This window comes from Schistocerca nitens, chromosome 8, assembly GCF_023898315.1.
Source record: "Schistocerca nitens isolate TAMUIC-IGC-003100 chromosome 8, iqSchNite1.1, whole genome shotgun sequence".
Lineage (NCBI taxonomy): Eukaryota > Metazoa > Arthropoda > Insecta > Orthoptera > Acrididae > Schistocerca > Schistocerca nitens.
In genome coordinates, this window is record NC_064621.1 from 599,200,381 (window position 1) to 599,222,638 (window position 22,258).

Here is a 22,258-nt window from a genome sequence, read left to right on the forward strand (position 1 = left end):
TGTATGGAGATTGTTTTAAAAGTTCCATGCAGCTCTGAGAATGTCAATTCATGTATTACTCAAGACTGCAGCAGTGACAAAGTCCAATGCATCTGCACGGCCATGATCAGAACACAAATTTCAGGTGCAGAACTTCATAATTATGAGAAGTCGAATACCCCAAATCTGAGAATATATACATGGAACGTCACAATGTTCTACTTTTAAGAACATCACTGCAATGAATCCAATTATTGCTTTTGGTAATTATTTTTATGGTAATTTTCTGTTTGAATATTGTGTTCATATTTTGAGATCCCATAGCTCAGGGGAATTCCTGTTTGAGAAGAGTATGTAACTACGAGACCTGGAGAAGAAATTTGATAATGCAGCTTGAGATAAGCTTGCAACAACAATGAGAAAAAACAGAATGGGCTGGAAAACTGGGCAGCTTGTAAACTCATTGTATTTAAATCAAAAAGCATCAGTGAAAGTGAAGGAAGGAAGTACAACTAAATAGAACTAGGAAAAGGAGTAAGACAAGGATGTTGTTTGTCTTCTACCATCTTCAGTTTGTATTTAGAAAACATAATTGACCAATGCCCACTAGACAACAAGGGGATGAAGTTGGAGGATGAAGAATATGGCATTTGAAGTTTGCAGATGACAGTCCTTCTAGTAACATATGAAACAAACAGGTAAAGATAATGCTGAATGAAGAAATATTAGAACATATGCAAAGCTGTAAGTACCTTGGAAGCAGGATGGAAACTGACAAAAAGGGCAGCAAAGAAATTAAAACCAGGACAGCAAAGGGGAAAAAAGAGACATTTTGTAGGAAAGGGAGAATTTTTTTGCAGCAATATAGGAAGAGATTTGAGGAATAGATTAATAAAATGTTTTGTACTGAGTGCCCTCCCATATGATGCTCAAACACAATGGGGAAGAAAGACAGAGCAAGACTGAGATGATGTCATAGCAGATGATGGAACCAATAAGTTGGACGGATAGAGTGAAATATGAAGAGGCACTGAGAAGAGTAAAAGAGAAAAGACAATAGTGAATGTAATAAAAAGGAAACAAAACTGATCTCGGCATATATTATGAAAGAATGAGGGTCTTATAAAAACAGTATTAGAGGGGTACGTCGAAGGAATGAGGTGGCAAGGAATGAAGAGATTTCACATTATGTACCTTGACAGGGTGGAGATGTATTGCAACATGAAGAAATTCTACAAGCTGTGTCAGCGAAGATGCCATTTGCTGAGTGCTCTTGCACTTTTGAACAGATGTCATGCCAAGCACATTGTGCCAAACTTTGCTAAGGTCACACATCACATCAATTCTGCAGCAGCCAGGAGATTTAAGAGACAGGCCAGACTTGCTTTGGTACGTGAGAGAGTGCACTTTACCCACTGAAGCCTTGAGTACAATTTCCAGGAATTATTTAGACTACATTTACAACTGACCAATCATTTTAATTCCTGGATCTGGGCTTGGACTGATGGTATTACCTGCACAGCAGCTGATTCTGCCCATAGAAAGACTACAGGACATCAAATTTCTCAGATGTCTGACAAACTTTCACTGGAGGACCCGTGTAAGACTGTCATCAATGTGACTGACATGGAGCTGAGTGACAACGCAATTTCAGTTCTAGAAGAAGGACTTAACTCTGCTCCAACCCCTAAGTACACACCCGTTGAGGACATCAGCACAGTTGAACAAGTTGTGGCATGACTACCACCTGAAGCAGCGGAAGAAGTACATCGTGAAACCTGCCATGTTCTGATGAGAACTAAGTGTACAAAGTCAAACATTACCAACAGAGAGTGGGTGGCTATTTGGGACCTGAGAGAATGCCCTGAGATTGTTGTCTTACCTGTTGACAAAGGCAATGCTACTGTTGTTCTTTCCCACAAGGACTACATTTTGAAGATGAAGAGCCTGCTACATGATGACTCCTACGGGAATGTCAACATTGATGCCACAAAGAAAGTGGAGAACAAGACTAGGGCTCTTCTCAAGGACACAGATTTACCAGAGAGGGGGGGTGGCCAAGAAACTGTTACCTCAAGGAGCTGTGCCCGCCGAGACATTATTGCATCCCATTGTCAGCTACATTAGGGCACCTGCTGGCAAAACACGAAGGAAATACTAAGCCCTTATGTGGGTAAATGCACTCATCATTTCCACAATTCTGTGGATTTTGTAAAACACCTTGAAAACTTCAGGACGAAAGACTCAATTAACACGTTGAGTTTGGACATCATTTCATTATTCATCAGGGTACTTCTATGAGAGTCACTAGAGGTTCTTAGTCAGAAATTTGATGAGAAGACCACCAACCTTTCCAGGCTTGTCCTGACCTCAACATATTTTCTGTTTAATGGCGAATACTATGAACAAATGGAATGAGTTGTTATGGGCAGCCCACTCTCACCTGTGGTCACAAATCTGTGTATGGTGTACTTTGAGGAGGAAGCCCTGGTGACTTTCAAAAGGAAAACAACATGTTTTTTCTGTTATGTGGATGACACGTTCATCATCTGGCCCCATGGAATGGACAAACTTCTTGACTTCCTTACAAATTTGAACTCCATACATCCCAACATCAAATTTACTATGGAGACCAAAGCAGAAGGAAGCTTACCATTCCTGAACATCATGATCAAGAGGAGAGCTGATGGCATCCTGGACCACGATGTGTATCTGAAGAAAATGCACTCTGACATGTATTTGTATACAGAGAGCTGCGACCACCCTGTGAAATAGGGTACTAAAAAATACTAGTTCACAAGAAGTGCACCATTTCACATGCAAAGAGTCTGCCTCAGGAGTTGGAACACCTCAGAACTGAATTCTGAAAGAACCGAGTATCCAGAATGGCAGATTCGGTGCGCTCTCCACCCCACCACAACAGTACAATCTGTGGATGTAGAAGAAGCCACAGAGGAAGAGGCAGCCACTGCCTTTATATCGCACACTGATATACTATCGTGAAAAATTGGATGCATATTGAAGAAACACCAAGTAAAAACCATCTTTTGCCCACCCTATAAACACAAGCATTATTGGGAAGTGTCAAAGATGATCTCAGTTTATGGAAGGCCAGCATTGCCAGATTCCATGTTAATGTGGGAGAACATGTGTTGAACAGGCAGTATGCACTGTCAAAGATTGTTGTCAAGAACACAAGAGGCACACTCGACAGATGTATATCAACAAGTCAGTGGTCGCAGAGCACTGTTTGTCCGAGAATCACACGATGGAGTACAAACATACCAGGATCTTGGCACAGACTTCCAAATACTGGGACAGTGTTGTTAGAGAGGCCACAGAAATTCTTACCAGGGATGACCTCATCAACTGAGAATGAGGCTATAATCTTAGCAAGGCTGTGTGTGTGTGTGTGTGTGTGTGTGTGTGTGTGTGTGTGTGTGTGTGTGAGCGCGCACGCGCGCGCGCATGCGTGGATCTGATGGGCACCCAATGGTGAGGTCATCAGTGCCCTTACACTTATGAAAACAAGCGAATGTGGAGATGAACTAAAAGTGTTGTACACGCATGCACTCGAAATGACCACACAGTCATTCTGTCTCACATGCACTAAAACCAATTAGGAAGGAAGAGAGCTAATCAAGAAATTAAAATGCAGAGAAAACAAAACACAGAAGAACTAAAAGAAAAACACGGGGACATGTGACTGGCTGACCACTTAAAAAAACCAGCCACGCATTGACACATTAAGAACATTTCCCTAAAATCTTGTTATAAATGTAGGACAATTCACAAAACTTTAAAACCCTAGTTTGAGCATTACATAAAATAGATGGCAGATTCACTGGCACAGTCCACTGGTTGGCAAATAAAATGCAGTCCAATAAAATGTCACCTGATCTGCACGCCACAAGCACCACACATTGGAGGGTCCTCTTGCCAGAGTAAGAATCCATGTGTCATAGGGCTGTGGCCTATGTGAAGACGAGTAAGAAGGACCTCGTCTCGCCGACGTGGCTGGAAGTAAGTACTCCACGGCCAAGTTGTGGGCTTGATGACATGGAGCTTGTTATCGGTCACTGCCAGCCAATCGTCTTCCCACAGACACATGACTTTGTGCCTCAACAGTGAAGTGTTAGCATGCAGAGGCATAGCACACTGAAATACCAAAGGATCATGACACGCCTCCTTGGCTGCTCAATCCGCCTTTCCAGTCCCCAAAATTCCGATGTGCCTAGGCACTCCGCAGAAAGACACCTCCTTCCCCCTCGTTGTAGTTGTAGAAGAGCATCATGGATATTCTGGGTTACTGTATCTACTGGGTACAAACGTTGGAGAGAGTAAAGGGCACTCACTCAGAGAATCTGAGCAGACAAGAAATCTAACACTGGGAGAATGTCTCATCTGCTCCAGTGCTCACCAGATCACATGTAATTCTGCATCAAAGGTGGTGAATTCTGGAGGCAGTCTGATCTTGAGGACACAATATGGGGAAACGACAGAACAACCAACAGAGTCGCCCTGCTTAGACCCATCCGTACAACCAGCAACATGGTCGTGGTACTCAGATAAAATATCAGAGAATATCACTATAAAATGGAAGCAGGAGTGCAATCTCTCCTGTACTGCACCAAATCTAAAATCACTCTGGGCCTCTCCAGTAACCAGGGCGGCAAACAGTTAAAACCCTGGATTTGGGGTTGTACTGGTTCCACACCGAGTGACTCCAGCACACGCTGCACACGCATCCCAAATGGCATTGTGGCTCATGGATGGTTGGAAAAAAGGCATTACAGAGGTGGACGAGCACCAGTATGATGTGCAGGTGAAGTTGGAGCTGCAAGGAACTTACATGCCAGACGCACCATGAGGAGCTGGTGCCAGATGGTAAGAGGTGGTTCCCCCAACTCAGCACAGATGCTAGGTATGGAACTGGTCCGATAAGCACCCATGGCCAGCCCCCCATGATGGACAGCATCAATGATCTGCAAGTACGAGGGCCTTGTCGAACCAAACACTGTGCAACCATAGTCCAGTTGCATATGCACGAAAGCCTGATAAAACTGAAGGAGATGCAGCTTGTCCGCTCCCCAAGACCTGTGGCTAAGGCACTTGATGATGTGATCAGTGCCTTCAGGGTTCTGACTTCCAGGTCTCGCAGGTGTGGTAACCACAGCAATTAGGAGTCACAAATGAGGCCCAGAAACTGCACTGTGTCCCTAAAATGTAGGACGGTGTCCCCCATATTCAAGGCAGGCAAATTAAAAAGACGACGAGAATGATTAAAATGAACACACACACACACTTATCTGCGGAAAACTGGAAACCCATCATTGCAGCCCACTTCTCTAACCTCTGCACTATAAGTTGCAACTGATGGCTCGCTGTTGCAACACTGAAGGAGGAACAGAAAACAGCAAAATCATCTACAAATATGGAGCACTGTACAGGACTCCTTACCATAGATGAGATACTGTTGATGGCTATGGTAAAGAGGGTAACACTTGAAACACTGCCCTGAGGAACACCATTCTCCTGTTCAAATCTATCAGACAGTGTGTCACCAACTCAGGTCCTAGAAAACTGCTGAGAAAGGAAAGACCATATGAAGATGGGGAGGTGGCAATGAAAACCCCATTGATGCAGTTGTGCGAGAATAAAATGTCTTCAAGTAGTACCGTATGCCTTACTTATATTGAAGAATATGTCGATACAATGATGTTTACAGAGGAAAGCCTGCTGAATAGCCACCTCTAGGAAGGTCAGATTGTCAACAGTGGACCGAAATCTTCGGAATCCACACTGAGAACAGCTAAGCAGTTGCCTGGTCTCTAAAAACCAGACCAAACGATGGTTAACCATTCGCTCCAGGGTCTTTCCTACACACCTCATTAAGGTGATATTCTGATACCTACTGGGACATCCAGTCTCATCCTGGTTTGAGAACAGGGATCAGAATTACCTCCCTCCACAAGTTAAGGAAGTTGCCTGTCTGCTGTATTAGATTAAAACATTTGGGGTTGAAGCATGCAGTACTGGATTTGGTCACGACTGGATGCCGTGTCACGAATCTCAGTCAGTACAGATTTGAGCTCCCACATGGAGAAAGTGGAGTTGTAGGCCTCACAACTCTTGGACCAGAAGTTCAACTTCTCGCTCTTCACAGTCGCATGATAACAACGAAATGCCGGATCCTGGCTTGCATTGACAGTAGTTTGTGCAAAATGTTCGGCCAGTGTCTAAGTGATGTCTCTGGGTGTTGTTTGGAGGCATCCCTGTTTCGGCACTGCTGCTATTGGTAAACAGCTGATTTTATAGAAGAAGCGGAATGATTGATGGAGTCCAGGACACTCGCCATGACCTTTTCTTACTTTCCCTAATGAAGCGTTGAGCCTTGGCCCTCACGACTCTAAAGGCCCTAAGGTTATCTGCTATTGGTCGGCATTTAAAATGTTGAAGAGTCGCATGCCTTTCCCAGATTGCAGAATGGCAGTCACCTGTCTACCAAGGTACTAGTCGCCTCATAATATGACCTGAGGACTGTGGGATGGAGAGGTCAGTGGGACAACAGATCACTCATGTGATGTGGTCCACCCATTCTTGGATGCTGTCGCAGTGTTAGAACACAGCCAGCTGGCTGAAACTTGTCCAGTTAGCCCTGCTGACCATCAATTTTGGGGGCTTAACTACAGGTGGTAAGCCAGTTTGTAGGTGAAGGTGGATTGGGAAGTGGTTACTGGAATGAAGATCGTCAATGACCTCCCATTGAACAGAGTGAGTGAGGGTGAGAGAATAGAAAAAGAGGTCGATGGCCGAGAATGACGCAGTAGCAGTAGAGAAATGTGTGCGAGTACCTGTGTTGAGGCCCGTGAGACATCACGAGGCCCTCCGAAACTCGAACCCGAGGGCAAGTATTGGACGAGCCCCACAGAACATGATGGGCATTGAAGTCTTCCAGCAGGAGGAATGGTCACGGGAGATGTGCGATACAATCCCTGAGAGCCTCCCGAGTCCAGAGCAGCTTGTGGAGGTAAATACATTGAGCAAACAGTGATTCTTCGACACACATGAAGCTGAACTGCAACTGCTTGTGGGTCAGTAGCCAAGGGGAGGGCAGAGGAGTGGTGCGCATTAGTGACAAACACTGCGACACCTCCCTTGGCCCTTTTCCCTGACAAGTCATCATTGCTGCATAGCGTATATCCCTGTAGCACAGGGACATCTGTATCTTTAAAATGCGTTTTTTGTAAACAAAACCACAAGGGACGTGCCTGTGCTACAAGTTTCAGTTTCTCCACATTAGACCCGAACACATTCATGTTCCACTGTAGTATGGAAGCCATGTCATCCCCTATCTTTGCACTACTGGGGAGGTGAAGCACTTAAAGAGTGAGGGTGAGTGGAGGGCCTGCCTGGATCCAAGTTATCTAAGTCCATGATAGTCTCCTCATCAGTCAGATAGGAAAGAATGATGTCTAATGGTGCTCGGGACAGGTTTTGACCTGAACTACATGAGCCTTTTCCTCACCCTGTCCTTCAAGGATGAGGGGGAAAGGGGGCGTTGAGAGGCAATCTGCTTTTCTTGTACCTTCTGGATGCTCACTGCAGAACTGTTGTTGGTCTTTCCTGGCACAGCTGCCTGGATTGCTTTGTCCTTGCTCTTTTTCCCTTGATATGTACATGTGTTAGTACAGGTGCTTGTGGTGGATATACGCACACTAGGCGTTGTCTGTATCAAAGTGTCTGCCTTGGGAATAGGTTTCTGCACCGTGGAAGACTGTGAAGTGGCAAAGACGGGGATTTGTTGCGTTATATTCTTTTTTGACCTAGGCATACGGGATCTGCCTGGTCACTTATCTCCTGTATTTTGCGTTCTTCTTAAAAACCCTACCCCCATGAACCATGGACCTTGCCATTGGTGGGGAGGCTTGCGTGCCTCAGTGATACAGATGGCCGTACCGTAGGAGCAACCACAACAGAGGGGTATCTGTTGAGAGGCCAGACAAACGTGTAGTTCCTGAAGAGCGGCAGCAGCCTTTTCAGTAGTTGCAGGGGCAACAGTCTGGGTGATTGACTCATCTGGCCTTGCAACACTAACCAAAACGGCCTTGCTGTGCTGGTACTGCGAATGGCTGAAAGCAAGGGGAAACTACAGCCGTAATTTTTCCCGAGGGCATGCAGCTTTACTGTATGGTTAAATGATGATGGCATCCTCTTGGGTAAAATATTCCGGAGGTAAAATAGTCCCCCATTCGGATCTCCAGGCGGGGACTACTCAAGAGGACGTCGTTATCAGGAGAAAGAAAACTGGCGTTCTACGGATCGGAGCGTGGAATGTCAGATCCCTTAATTGGGCAGGTAGGTTAGAAAATTTAAAAAGGGAAATCGATAGGTTGAAGTTAGATATAGTGGGAATTAGTGAAGTTCGGTGGCAGGAGGAACAAGACTTTTGGTCAGGTGAATACAGGGTTATAAATACAAAATCAAATAGGGGTAATGCAGGAGTAGGTTTAATAATGGATAAAAAAATAGGAGTGCGGGTAAGCTACTACCAACAGCATAGTGAACGCATTATTGTGGCCAAGATAGACATGAAGCCCATGCCTACTACAGTAGTACAAGTTTATATGCCAACTAGCTCTGCAGATGATGAAGAAATTGATGAAATGTATGATGAGATAAAAGAAAATATTCAGATAGTGAAGGGAGACGCAAATTTAATAGTCATGGGTGACTCGAATTCGAGAGTAGGAAAAGGGAGAGAAGGAAATATAGTGGGTGAATATCGATTGGGGGAGAGAAATGAAAGAGGAAGCTGTCTGGTAGAATTTTGCACAGAGCATAACTTAATCACAGCTAACACTTGGTTCAAGAACCATAAAAGAAGGTTGTATACATGGAAGAATCCTGGAGATATTAGAAGGTATCAGATAGATTATATAATGGTAAGACAGAGATTTAGGAACCAGGTTTTAAATTGTAAGACATTTCCAGGGGCAGATGTGGACTCTGACCAGAATCTATTGGTTATGAACTGTAGATTAAAACTGAAGAAACTGCAAAAAGGTGTGAATTTAAGGAGATGGGACCTGGATAAACTGACTAAACCAGAGGTTGTACAGAGTTTCAGGGAGAGCGTAAGGGAACAATTGTCACAAATTGGGGAAAGAAATACAGTAGAAGAAGAATGCGTAGCTCTGAGGGATGAAGTAGTGAAGGCAGCAGAGGATCAAGTAGGTAAAAAGACGAGGGTTAGTAGAAATCCTTGGGTAACAGAAGAAATACTGAATTTAATTGATGAAAGGAGAAAATATAAAAATGCAGTAAATGAAGCAGGCAAAAGGGAATACAAATGTCTCAAAAATGAGATCGACTGGAAGTGCAAAATGGCTAAGCAGGGATGGCTAGAGGACAAATGTAAGGATGTAGAGGCTTATCTCACTAGGGGTAAGACAGATACTGCCTACAGGAAAATTAAAGAGCCACTTGTATGAATATCAAGAGCTCAGATAGAAACCCAGTTCTAAGCAAAGAAGGGAAAGCAGAAAGGTGGAAGGAGTATATAGAGGGTCTATACAAGGGCGATGTACTTGAGGACAATATTATGGAAATGGAAGAGGATGTAGACGAAGATGAAATGGGAGATACAATACTGCGTGAAGAGTCTGACAGAGCACTGAAAGACCTGAGTCGAAACAAGGACCCGGGAGTAGACAACATTCCATTGGAACTACTGACGGTCTTGGGAGAGCCACTCCTGAGAAAACTCTACCATCTGGTGACAAAGATGTATGAGACAGGTGAAATACCCTCAGACTTCAAGAAAAATATAATAATTCCAATCCCAAAGAAAGCAGGTGTTGACAGATGTGAAAATTACAGAACTATCAGTTTAATAAGTCACAGCTGCAAAATACTAATGCGAATTCTTTACAGACGAATGGAAAAACTGGTAGAAGCCGACCTCCGGGAAGATCAGTTTGGATTCCGCAGAAATGTTGGAACACGTGAGGCAATACTAACCTTACGACTTATCTTAGAAAATAGATTAAGGAAAGGCAAACCTACATTTCTAGCATTTGTGGACTTAGAGAAAACTTTTGACAATGTTGACTGGAATACTCTCTTTCAAATTCTAAAGGTGGCAGGGGTAAAATACAGGGAGCAAAAGGCTATTTACAATTTGTACAGAAACTAGATGGCAGTTATAAGAGTCGAGGGACATGAAAGGGAAGCAGCTGTTGGGAAGGGAGTGAGACTGGGTTGTAGCCTCTCCCCAATGATGTTCAATCTGTATACTGAGCAAGCAGTAAAGGAAACAAAAGAAAAATTTGGAGTATGTATTAAAATCCATCGAGATGAAATAAAAACTTTGAGGTTCGGCGATGACATTGTAATTCTGTCAGAGACAGCAAATGACTTGGAAGAGCAGTTGAACGGAATGGACAGTGTCTTGAAAGGAGGATATAAGATGAACATCAACAAAAGCAAAACGAGGATAATGGAATGTAGTCGAATTAAGTCGGGTGATGCTGAGGGAATTAGATTAGGAAACGAGACACTTAAATTAGTAAAGGAGTTTTGCTATTTGGGGAGCAAAATAACTGATGATGGTCGAAGTAGAGAGGATATAAAATGTAGACTTGCAATGGCAAGGAAAGCGTTTCTGAAGAAGAGGAATTTGTTAACATCGAGTATAGATTTAAGTGTCAGGAAGTCGTTTCAGAAAGTATTTGTATGGAGTGTAGCCATGTATGGAAGTGAAACATGGACAATAAATAGTTCGGACAAGAAGAGAAGAGAAGCTTTCGAAATGTGGTGCTACAGAAGAATGCTGAAGATTAGATGGGTAGATCACATAACTAATGAGGAGGTATTGAATAGAATTGGGGAGAAGAGGAGTTTGTGGCACAACTTGACATCGACTATTCCCTGGGATGCTCAATCTTGCTTCAGTTCTGCTATGTCCATGTCCACGATATCTCGGCAAGTGACGATGCCCTTACTGGAGTTGAGAGGGGTGTGCATCTCAACAATGATATCACAGTCACTCAGTTTCTGCTATTTCTTAAGAAGGTCTACCTACTTTGACCTTTTAGTTTTGACCAACAATGAGCTATTACACAATCGTTTTATAGATTTTAATATTCCGGCAAGGCTCTCTAAACTGTTATGGGTATAAAAGGGGGACACTTTTTCAAATGTCCCCACATTCCTCTTTATCACCAGAAACACATTGTTATTCACGACTCCATGGGTCCTGTTATTGCAGTCCAAAGTATTCTTATTATCAGGCCTAGTCTCTCTCATTCTTTTGGATGCACGAGTGTGAATACTCCCAGGCGGTACACCCTTCCCACTGGGAGGAGAAGAAGATAATTTCGAGGGTTCCATCTCAGTCCCACGAGCAGCTAGGGAAATAAGGGTCCACTCAAACAGAGCCCCTCGTACCTGAGTTAGCCTTATACCGCTGAAGTGCGACAGGTTCCCCAGAGGTTGCCCGCTAATGACTGTTCCACCTCAACAGCCTCCCATCAGCGTGCAGCACACCTTCAGATTGAGGTTTATTTTTATGGAGGTTTATTCCCTCATCACGATCCTGGCGGTCAAGCCAAGATTGACTGTTCCCTAAGAGACACAACGTTCCACCGCCGCGCTGCGCAGATGTCGCTGAAGCATACCCAGTGCTTACAGTGACAGGGGATTGGCGGCGCTTACCAGTCCCCAGCTCTGTGGAATTCTGGGGTCGCCAAGCTGGTACCCAGCGAATCGATGCTGAACCCCTGAGGGCACCAAACAAAATGATCTGACAACCAGGCAATCAGAGAACTTACATCATGAGGAGATTTCAGATTCTGGATGATGTGATGGATGACAGAACATACAGCAAAATTAAGATGGAAGCAATGGATTGCAGAAAATAGATTTGCAATGGACCTCCTAATACAGCAGAAAAATAATGATGATGGTGGTGGTGATTTAATTTAAGGAATTATCAGCTATATATAACATAATATTGTTATTCTTCATCTTGAAGTTAAAATGCATGCTATTTATTTTTTATGTTCGCTATGCTTTTAGGAGATACCTCCTTAATGCAGCAATGTTTATGAGGGTGAGAGGGTTTGTCACATGGCATGGAGGGCCATGCCAGCAGCAGCTTAGCAGCTGGTACAGGCATGTGGCAACACCGGAAACACCAATAGAGTATACTCAGGCATCAATAGGGTTCTTGGACTCATCCTGAGAAGACTGCCCCACTTAAGTTATTCAATGGAACAGACATCACAGATTGTAATCGACAACTGCAATGACAGGTGGATCAGTACTCCATCATCTATTCATGTCCAACCAAATCAGCGCAAAAACGGTGCAATTTCTCAAACATCAACTTTCCAAGAGCTGTAAACCATACCTATTGAGGAGGAGCTTCAGAGAACTGTTGCATGTCTTATATGTGGGACATGCCCTGGTAAAGAAGATAGCCACACTGAACTTATCAAGCTGACACTACTCCTCCAAGTGCACTACAACATCCTATTGAAATTTTGGGATGAGGGTACTGCATCACAGAAAATGCTCAATGCAATGCCAACACCGTCACACCACACAAAGGTAAGGGTGATGATGGTGATTGGAACCGCTACCACTGAATTTCACTGCTGAGTGTCATTGGAAAAATGTTTGCCCATGTGGTGCTAGGCAGACTGGAGAAGCTTGCTGAGCATGTGAACCCTCAAGTCTCAGCAAGGGTTTTGAGCTCAGTTATCGACTGTTGACACTGCAGCAAATTTTGGAAATGGGGTATGAGCAGAAGACCCCATTTTCATAGCTTTCATCAACCTACACAAGGCACTTGACACAGCCAGCACGAAGGGACTGTATACTTCACTAGTGAAGTAGAATGTCCTCCAAAACTCCTGAGGATGATCAGAGTTTCTCACAAAGATATGGAGGATGGTTTGATATTTGGCAGAGGAACGTTTGATTCATTTTCTGTGCAACAATGAGTTCATCAAGGCTGTGTGCTGGCCCTTACCTTGTTTAGTATATTCTTCTTGCTACTTCTCAAAGTGGGTTTTGGTGGAACAAACCTGGTCATCTGTCTACATTCCATGGTTGACAAGAAGCTTCACATATTGCTGCTCAGATCAATTGCTTTAGTGGGGACTTACTTCTAAGCAACCTCTTATTCACTTGTGATGCAGCACCTGTAGAACACAATACATTCTTCGACGATTTGTAGACAAAATGCTACTGCATGGAAACTCTTCTCCGTGTCTCTGAATGTAAAGAAGACTGTGATTCATAGATACATGGGTATGCCTACTACAAGATTCAATGGCTCCTTGTGTGTGTGTGTGTGTGTGTGTGTGTGTGTGTGGGCGCGCGCAGACACACCTATGAGCATTTGTGGGTTTGGGGTGCTCAATGTGGGGTGTCAGTTGTATAAAAAATAATATTTTTATTTGTTGGGTGATAATATGATATAAAATTGTAATTTCCTGCTTCTGTTGTGGTACTTGATTTAAAGAGAAATGGTCATCATTAGCATTGGCTTCTGATCTTGGCTAGTATGAAACTGTTCAACAAACTCAAAACCACCAGAAGCATTTTTCACAGTGTGTACGTAACAATTTTTGAAACACTGCATGCCACTGTGCCACTCACCACCTTCTATGGTTAAGTTTGCGTGTGTGGCTTGTATTATTAATAAAAATCTGTGTATATTATGTGGAATGTTGTAATAAAAATTAGTTCTCAGGTGACAATTAATACCTGAGATATTTCTGTTTTCATGGTAAGTAATAAATTGCTTTGATTATTTTTCACTAGGAAGGCAAAGCTAAGGAGATTCTTGTCATCTGTCATTAAGTGGTCCATCGAAAATTTATGGAACTCAATGCAACAAAAATATTAATGATTAAAGCTTTAATTTAATTTTACTGGCTTTAGAATATTGAATGGGAAAAACAGAGAAGTCTCCTACATTTAGACTTACATTTAATAAGAATAATTGTTTCGCCGGCATAATGACTGACCTATGCAGCAAGAGAAATGTTGGTCCCCTCCGGAGCACATGCCAAAACAACAAATTTACACAAAATATTGATTTACTAATATGAGAGGTGCGAGCTGTACAAAAAGTAAATGTTATTATATGGAAATATTATTTATATACTGAACAGTTTTACAGAACTTACACACAATTATATCCGGCGTACAATGGCGTCTATCATCCATACAAGAATCGAAGACAAGAGAGTGAGTAACATGATACAATGCCTCTGGTCTTTTTCATTGACCAACACAGATAAAATAAAGAAGGTTGAATATCATTATCTTTAGTTCTCTAGAAATAATTTCTTTTTCTTCCAAATGTTAATATTCATTGCACAAAACATGTCGCACTTTAACAGTTATAGCCTCACATGACGAATTATTCATCAGAATACATAACCACTTTTCTTAAATAAATATATGTGGCGTTCCGCCACAACTTGTCAGGGACTTATTTATTATCTAATAAAGGTTTATTATCTAATAAAACCGTTGATGTAACTGGAACTGATAACTGTCTAGGAAGTAGGAAAGTTTGACTCAATTTCATACGTCATACACAATGTTTTTGAAAGCCTGCAGCCACCATTCATTATTTAAATAATGAAATTCTGCACTAGTTACATATTTTTTCACGCTTGGCAGGGACATTTCGAGAATTTTTTCTCGTTGTCAAGTGTAAATATGTACATAAATATTTTGTGTGGTGTTTGAATGTGTGTTATTCTGCATCTCTTTGCACTGCAGTCATCTTTTTAAGTTTATCAAGTACTGTGCCTCCTCAGTTATGTAGAAAACCACAAACACGCAAACAATCACTCACTATTTGTGTAATATCAAGAAAAATACATACATAAATACTGCACTTGACAATTAGAATAAATTCTTGAAACATGTTTTGCTCAGCATGAAAAAAAAGGTAACCAGTGCTATGTTTAAACTAAAAACATTTGAGCAATGCAAAGTGCATGACGATGTCAACTAGCACTACAAGAGGCCAAATGCCGAAGCACGGTAAATATGGTTTGACAATTATCACAACAATCACAAAACTGCGTTTGCGCAGTAGAGACAGTTTGGAAATTGTTGTGATTGATCATGATATCTTTATTCGAACGAATCTAGTTACTCCCATCAGCCACCATGCCAAGGAGAGCTTGGCAGTGGCGGGAGATACTGCATGAATTGTTCCAACTTTTACATGTTTACCGGTTCAAATCCATTGAGTAGAGTGCTCTGGTGTCAAGAAACTTAACCACATAATATTTGTAAACACTACTGAACAGCCAGCGTCATTTTTTTCTCCACATTTTTTCATAATGCATAAATTGTGGGAAAATTATAAATATGTTGACGCAAAATCGGGTATGGACCTAGGAAATTTGACGGGAGCGATACAAAATGTCACGAACAGCGGGAAAACGTTAATTCCGGGAATATACAAATGGGGTTATACTGTATTAATAACATATGTGGGAATGCAACCATGTCTTTCTTACTACACTAAACTAAAATTAATCTCTGAGCCTCTACAGTAACCAGGGTGGTAGGCAGTTAAAACCTGGATTTAGGGTTGTACTTGTCCTGTACCAAGTGACTCCAGCACATGCTGCACGTTGATCCCAAGTGGCCTTGTTGCTCCACAATTGTAGGTAGATTCACGTAGTTGACCGTTTCTTGCTACTCTATGGCAGTTTCCACAGTTGTTCATTCCGTAAATATTTTTGTAGGTGTGTAGAGAACTCAAGAAGTTCAGGAAAGCATTGATAAGAAAAGGCCCAGCTAGGGCCTTGTCATAGGAAGGAAATGTCTAAGTAGTATAGAACACTCTGTGTAGTGGATATCAGACAACTTGTATTTTAAAGCTTAGTGAAGAGTTTGATGATTTAGGCTCTCTGGGAAAAGACCTTGGTGACGAACATTGCACATTGATTACCACATCATATAGTTTCCATTAAGAGGTTACTAATTTCCAGAAGCATTCAATGTAATTAGGGCACTGTCTATCATGTCCCCGAGGTTTCCAGTATTATGTCTGGGTCCTTTTCATACTAAATGTTTCCAGAAATAGAACTGCTTAATAGATAAAACCTAACTGCAAGAATCAGTGAAGAAACAAAAGACACCAACTTGGACAACACAAAGAGTGTAAATCATAACACTTTTTCCATCAAAACTTAAAAGATGGTAGAATAAGAAAGGTGAACATTTTCATGTTTTTGCTTACTCTGAAGACAGCTGAATGATATACAGCTGAAATATTATAAGAAGAAATGGAATTTATGTGCTGCATACCTGACATTTAATGAGCAAGAAAGATGAATTTCTTCTACCACTGCAAGAAACTGAAAAAAATAAAGAAATTTCTACAGATGACCTATAGCAACACAAAATAGTCTGAAATAACAGAATTTGACCAGGTGTACTTTTGCACAAGTTGCTATCACATTACTATAGGCATACTATACAGAATAGGGAGTGGTTGTATGACTAATGTGCTGATCAGCTCCTTGAGCACAGCACTTACTAATAGGCTTAGGAACATAAAACACAATGAATCTGGAAGTAAGCAGGCCTCCAAAAAGTCGACTACGCAATTAGAGAGTATACTGATAAGACATTGTAGAAATATCTGCAAAGTGATAATATGTGCAATTTCAATTTTGATTCCTGTTGGATAGTACTGATTGAAGGTATCTAGAGTTACTGATGTCCAGCTTTACTAATAGTCCCAACAAGAATAGAAGAAAAGTCACTGGTAATTACTTTATATATATTATTGTGATGATAGCTGAAAAGAAGAAATAGACCACTAAAAACAGAGCCATTAGATTTATTTAGATAGGTATTGCATAGTCCACCATCAGACATCAGTGTTGCCAAATAAATTGTAAAAAGAGATCACAAAAATAATTAGGTTATTGAAAAGCAGTAACTCTTTTGCCAATGATGGCATGAAAACCTTAGCACTATAATCTTATGCTGATCTCCTTGAGTTATCTTTGTGACTTGCTGAGTCAAGGTTTACTTCTTGAGAGACTAAAATGTTTAATGGTGACACCCATTTATCACAGTGGACTTAAGAAGTGACCTTAATTATTGATCCATCTTCCTCCTTCCCATGATCTTGGAAATCTATCTCATTCTGTTGAAATGCACATGAGAGAATACTTTGCATTCTATATTGTACTACAGGTTAATCAACTGAGGAAATGCACTTAAGGTAAGAAAAGTATTTATTCTACATCTCTGTATACAAGAATACTGCATAAAGTTGGTAACCAAGCATTTTGCATAGGCCTCTTCAGGAAACTAAGGATTCTTACTCTTGTACACCAGTACATTTACTCCATAATACTATTTGCATTAACAAGAATGAATTTAGTATAAACTGCAAAATTCACAGTCACAGTGCTAGAAGAAAAATAATCTCCATATGGACTATGCATCATTATTTAGGGTTCAAACTGGAGTTTCATATTTTGGTGGAAAAGGCTGTATGTAGATTGTGGACAACAAGCAGAAAATGGAAAATACCCCACATACTGAAAAAACAAAATTAAAAATACCTTATTATCTGCTATTCACGTGATTGATCAAAATATTTGGACTCAGGGACATAAATCCACTTAATTACTTTTGTATTAACCAGATCTTGACTTTGCGAATATAGAAACAACTGATAATGTTTTGTGCACAGTTACATGAATGCTTTGCTTGACATATTAAATAAAAACTGCAGCTGAGTAGCATAAGAGGAAGAGCAATGGTCTTCACCAAAGTAAAAGTTTTTCACATAACAAACATACATATAAATATAAGCCAATCAACTAGTAATTCCCACAACAATCAGTGTGAGTACATTAGAATGAGTCATCTTTTGTTGTTATCATACTGCACAGAAATAGCCTGCAGTGACCTATTAATGTATAACTGAGTTAGTTTCACATACTTGAATGGTCTTCTCCGTGATGGGGTTTATGGAACATGTTGTGCAAGTGAATGAATGAATAAATGAATGAATGAAAAAGAAAGTTGAGCATCAACTGAGGCAAATTTGGCTACTATGCAAAGGACAGATGATCATGATCAGCTTTTTGGAGAGTGGCTACAAAGAATGATGGATTTTCTGTCTGTCTGGTGGTGAAGCATGAGGCTGTAGTTTAGATTTACAGTAGGGGAAGATGCTCAGTTAGTATATTGACACAGTTCTCGAAACACATCAAATAAAAGTACTGTAAGTATGCATAAATGGCTTTGAAAGTATAATTTTATGGATCTGAATTGGTAATTTCCATGGTGTTTCATAATGGCTTCATGATAAGTTTTATATTGTTGGTAGAAGAGAATTTTGTATAGCCTATCTTTGTTTATTACAGTGAGGAACAAGCCAGTGTAAAGATGCACACTACAACTGCGGTCTCTCGTGGTGGCTAACAGGATAAGTTTTACTGAACCCAAAGATCAACTGTAAAAATTAACTGCATGGCTTTTAATAAACAAGCTAAAGATGTATTTGTTCATGTAATTATACAGCTTTTCATTCAAGCAGTAAAATAATTTCTAAAGGATAGCAGGTTAAGACTGTCTAGGTTTTCAACATGTCTATCAGTTTTAAAGAGAGAATGTTTAGGGGCATGACAATCCCACAGCCATAGTGTCCCAGATTAGACCATCTTCTTTTACAAATTTCAGATTTCTGAAATGAAAAAAAATCAGTTTGGTCTCTCTCTTTGGAGTGTTAATATTTTGTTTCATGTAACATGCATTGACTCTACTTGCACACATAATAGTATGCAGAGGGCAGCAATTAATGCTGGCAGCTGCCACTAGGATGGATGGGTGGTGTTAGTTTAAATAATTGACGTAGAGTACAACAAGAGATTGTAGCCAGCTGAACACACTAACTGCCAGTATACAACAAGAATATAAGTAGTTTGAGCATAAAACTTTATATGAGTGACCCTCACACAAAAAAGACTGAAGAGCAAAACTATCCTTTGATAACTAAATAATGCATCCACTACAAATGATTTTCTTCAGTGTTAATTATACTTTAGCTCACCTGCAATTTTGATGAGATGTCCTTAATTGTATCATGATCTGAGGCATCAAATACAGATGATATAACTCCAGTGTACACAAGTATTGCTATAATTACTCCTTGGCTATAAAAGAAAGGAATAAAAATAAGATAAAATTAGTACACTTAAAGAAAAGCTAACCGAATCTGTCGACTATTTTGCAGCAACCACTAAAGTTAATAATTATTCACAGTGAATGATATGATTCTGAACACAACAGAACTTCTATGAAGTTATATATGTCATATGACGGCTGTTCAAAAAGTGAGGCGACTTTTCAAATTGCACAGGCAACGTACATTTGATTATTGATCTTTTTTTTGTTATGCTGGTACACGTTTCCCAAACATACATTCACAGTTTCAAGTGTGCAGCATACTTTCTTTGTTTTTGACAGATAGAAAGGTTAGACATGTTTTAATGTGTTCACTGATTTTCAAATTGTTATAAAAGATAGAGCAAAGAATTTGGCATCGAATTTTGTGTGAAAAATGGAATCAAGTGCCCTAAAATACTTGAAATGTTGACAGTGGCATATGATGAGTCTGCTTTAAGTAAAAATAATGTTTACAAGTGGTACAAGCTCATCCAAGATGGCTGAGAAGATGCCAATGACAAACCTCGCTTTGGACGACCCAGCACATCAAAACAGACGATAATGTCGAAGCTATGAAGAAAATCGTTTTGGAAAATTGTCAAATTACCATAAGAGAAGTTGCTGAGGATGTTGGCATTTGAGTCGGCTCGTGTCATGCAATTTTTTCGAATGTTTTGGGCATGCGAAGTTTGTTCCAGAATTTCTCAGTTTTCATCAGAAGAACTGTCGCTTGAGCATCACTCAGGAGCTCTTGAATGACGTCAGTGATGATCCTGATTTGTTCAAAAGGGTCATAACTGGTGACAAAACATGAGTTTATGGTTATGACATTGAAAGCAAAGCCCAATTGCCCCAATGGGTGCATCCCAGAGAGCCAAGATCGAAAAAAGCATGTCAAGCTCGATCAAATGTCAAAGTTTTACTCACTGTTTTTTTCAATTACCGTGGTGTATTGCATCATGAACTTTTGCCTCAAGGTCGTACGGTCCAGTAAGGAGTATTACCTTGACATTATGCACTGTTTGTGAGAAGCAATACACAAAAATTTTCTTGAATTGTGGAAAAATAATTCACGGCATTTGCATCACGACAATGCACCTGCTCATTCATTGTTGCTTGTGAGAGATTTTTTGGCCAAAATATTCTCCGTATTTGGCCTTCTATAACTTTTTCCTGTTCCCAAAAACTGAAGAGACCTATGAAAGGATGAAGATTTTTAGTGACTGAGGAAATAAAAACTGCATCGCTGGAAGTACTCAAGGCTGTACCAAAAACTGCTTATGAGAAGTGCTTCAACGATAGGAAGAAACGTTGGCACAAGTGTATTGTATCTCAGGGGGATTACTTTGAAGGGGAAACATGAATACTGATGAATAAATTTTTTGAACTAGCATTCGATTCCGCAAATCCAGGACCTTCCTAACTTCACAAGGTTACCTTGACTTAAGAGAAGGTAATTCTTGTATATCATTTGCTTGCAAAATTGCACAAACTTTGATCAAGTTTAATTGTTTGAGAGTTGCCTTTTGAAGCCAGCCTCCATACCAGAGTTGTAAAACGAAGGTAAGTGCACTGAACTGCTATGTGGAGGACTCAGGTTTAATGCCGGATACTGCCAGAGCAAGCAGTAAAGGAAAGAAAAGAAAAGTTTGAAGTAGGCATTAAAATCCATGGAGAAGAAATAAAAACGTTGAGGTTCGCCGATGACATTGTAATTCTGTCAGAGACAGCAAAGGACTTGGAAGAGCAGTTGAACAGAATGGACAGTGTCTTGAAAGGAGGATATAAGATGAACATCAACAAAAGCAAAACAAGAATAATGGAATGTAGTCGAATTAAGTCGGGTGATGCTGAGGGTATTAGATTAGGAAATGAGACACTTAAAGTAGTAAATGAGTTTTGCTACTTGGGGAGCAAAATAACTGATGATGGTCAAAGTAGAGATGATATAAAATGTAGACTGGCAATGGCAAGGAAAGCATTTCTGAAGAAGAGTAATTTGTTAACACTGAGTATAGATTTAAGTGTCAGGAAGTCGTTTCTGAAAGTATTTGTATGGAGTGTAGCCATGTATGGAAGTGAAACATGGACGATAACTAGTTTGGACAAGAAGAGAATAGAAGCTTTCGAAATGTGGTGCTACAGAAGAATGCTGAAGATTAGATGGGTAGATCACATAACTAATGAGGAGGTATTGAATAGAATTGGGGAGAAGAGGAGTTGGTGGCACAACTTGACTAGAAGAAGGGATCGGTTGGTAGGACATGTTCTGAGGCATCAGGGGATCAAAAATTTAGCATTGGAGGGCAGTGTGGAAGATAAAAATCAGAGGGAGACCAAGAGATGAATACACTAAGCAGATTCAGAAGGATGTAGGTTGCAGTAAGTACTGGGAGATGAAGAAGCTTGCACAGGATAGAGTAGCATGGAGAGCTGCATCAAACCAGTCTCAGGACTGAAGACCACAACAACAACAACTGCCAGAGATTTTCTACCTTGGTTGGGAGACTGGATTGGCGTGCACTCAGCCTCACTGTGGCCAACAGAGGGGCTACCAGAATCAGAAGCATTGGCTTCAAGGTCTGTAAAGCTGTCAATGGCTGCGATTAAGATGTGCCAGCCTCACGCCTCTCCATACTATACAAAATTGTTAAGGCTTTCATGGCCACTTGTTGACGATGTTAGTCTGATGATTTTACTGTCGTTTCGTCAGCAAGAGTGGCTGGTATTGTCGAAGCTTCACACTCCATTGCCGGTGGTGAACTGGAGCCGAGCTTGCAGCCGCAGGCTATATGTACCTGGCGCGCCAACGTCAAAGGACTTCTCTGCGGTCATTTCCAGTGTGGTTCTTTCGCTACCTGCAACAGTCGCTTGCTGCGGTATCCGAAGCCAGGATCCATTTACCTTAGGGCTTTCTTCTTTCTTGTTGAAGCTATTCCTGAGTTTGTGTATTTCTACAGCTTCTATGAACAAGTGGGTGTGATAGTGCTTCTCTACAGCCAGAACTTTGATGTCAATGAATTTTATTACATGGTCA

General features: G+C 41.0%; 1 protein-coding gene across 1 annotated transcript in view; it reads right to left on the reverse strand.

Moving 5' to 3' along the window:
- LOC126198769 (transmembrane protein 184C) overlaps positions 1 to 22,258 on the reverse strand; it is a 66,332-nt gene that overhangs the window by 19,849 nt on the left and 24,225 nt on the right. The window contains exon 6 of the mRNA XM_049935328.1: positions 19,106 to 19,208. Within this exon, the coding sequence (XP_049791285.1) occupies positions 19,106 to 19,208 (103 nt within the window). The remainder of the gene's footprint in view (positions 1 to 19,105; positions 19,209 to 22,258) is intronic.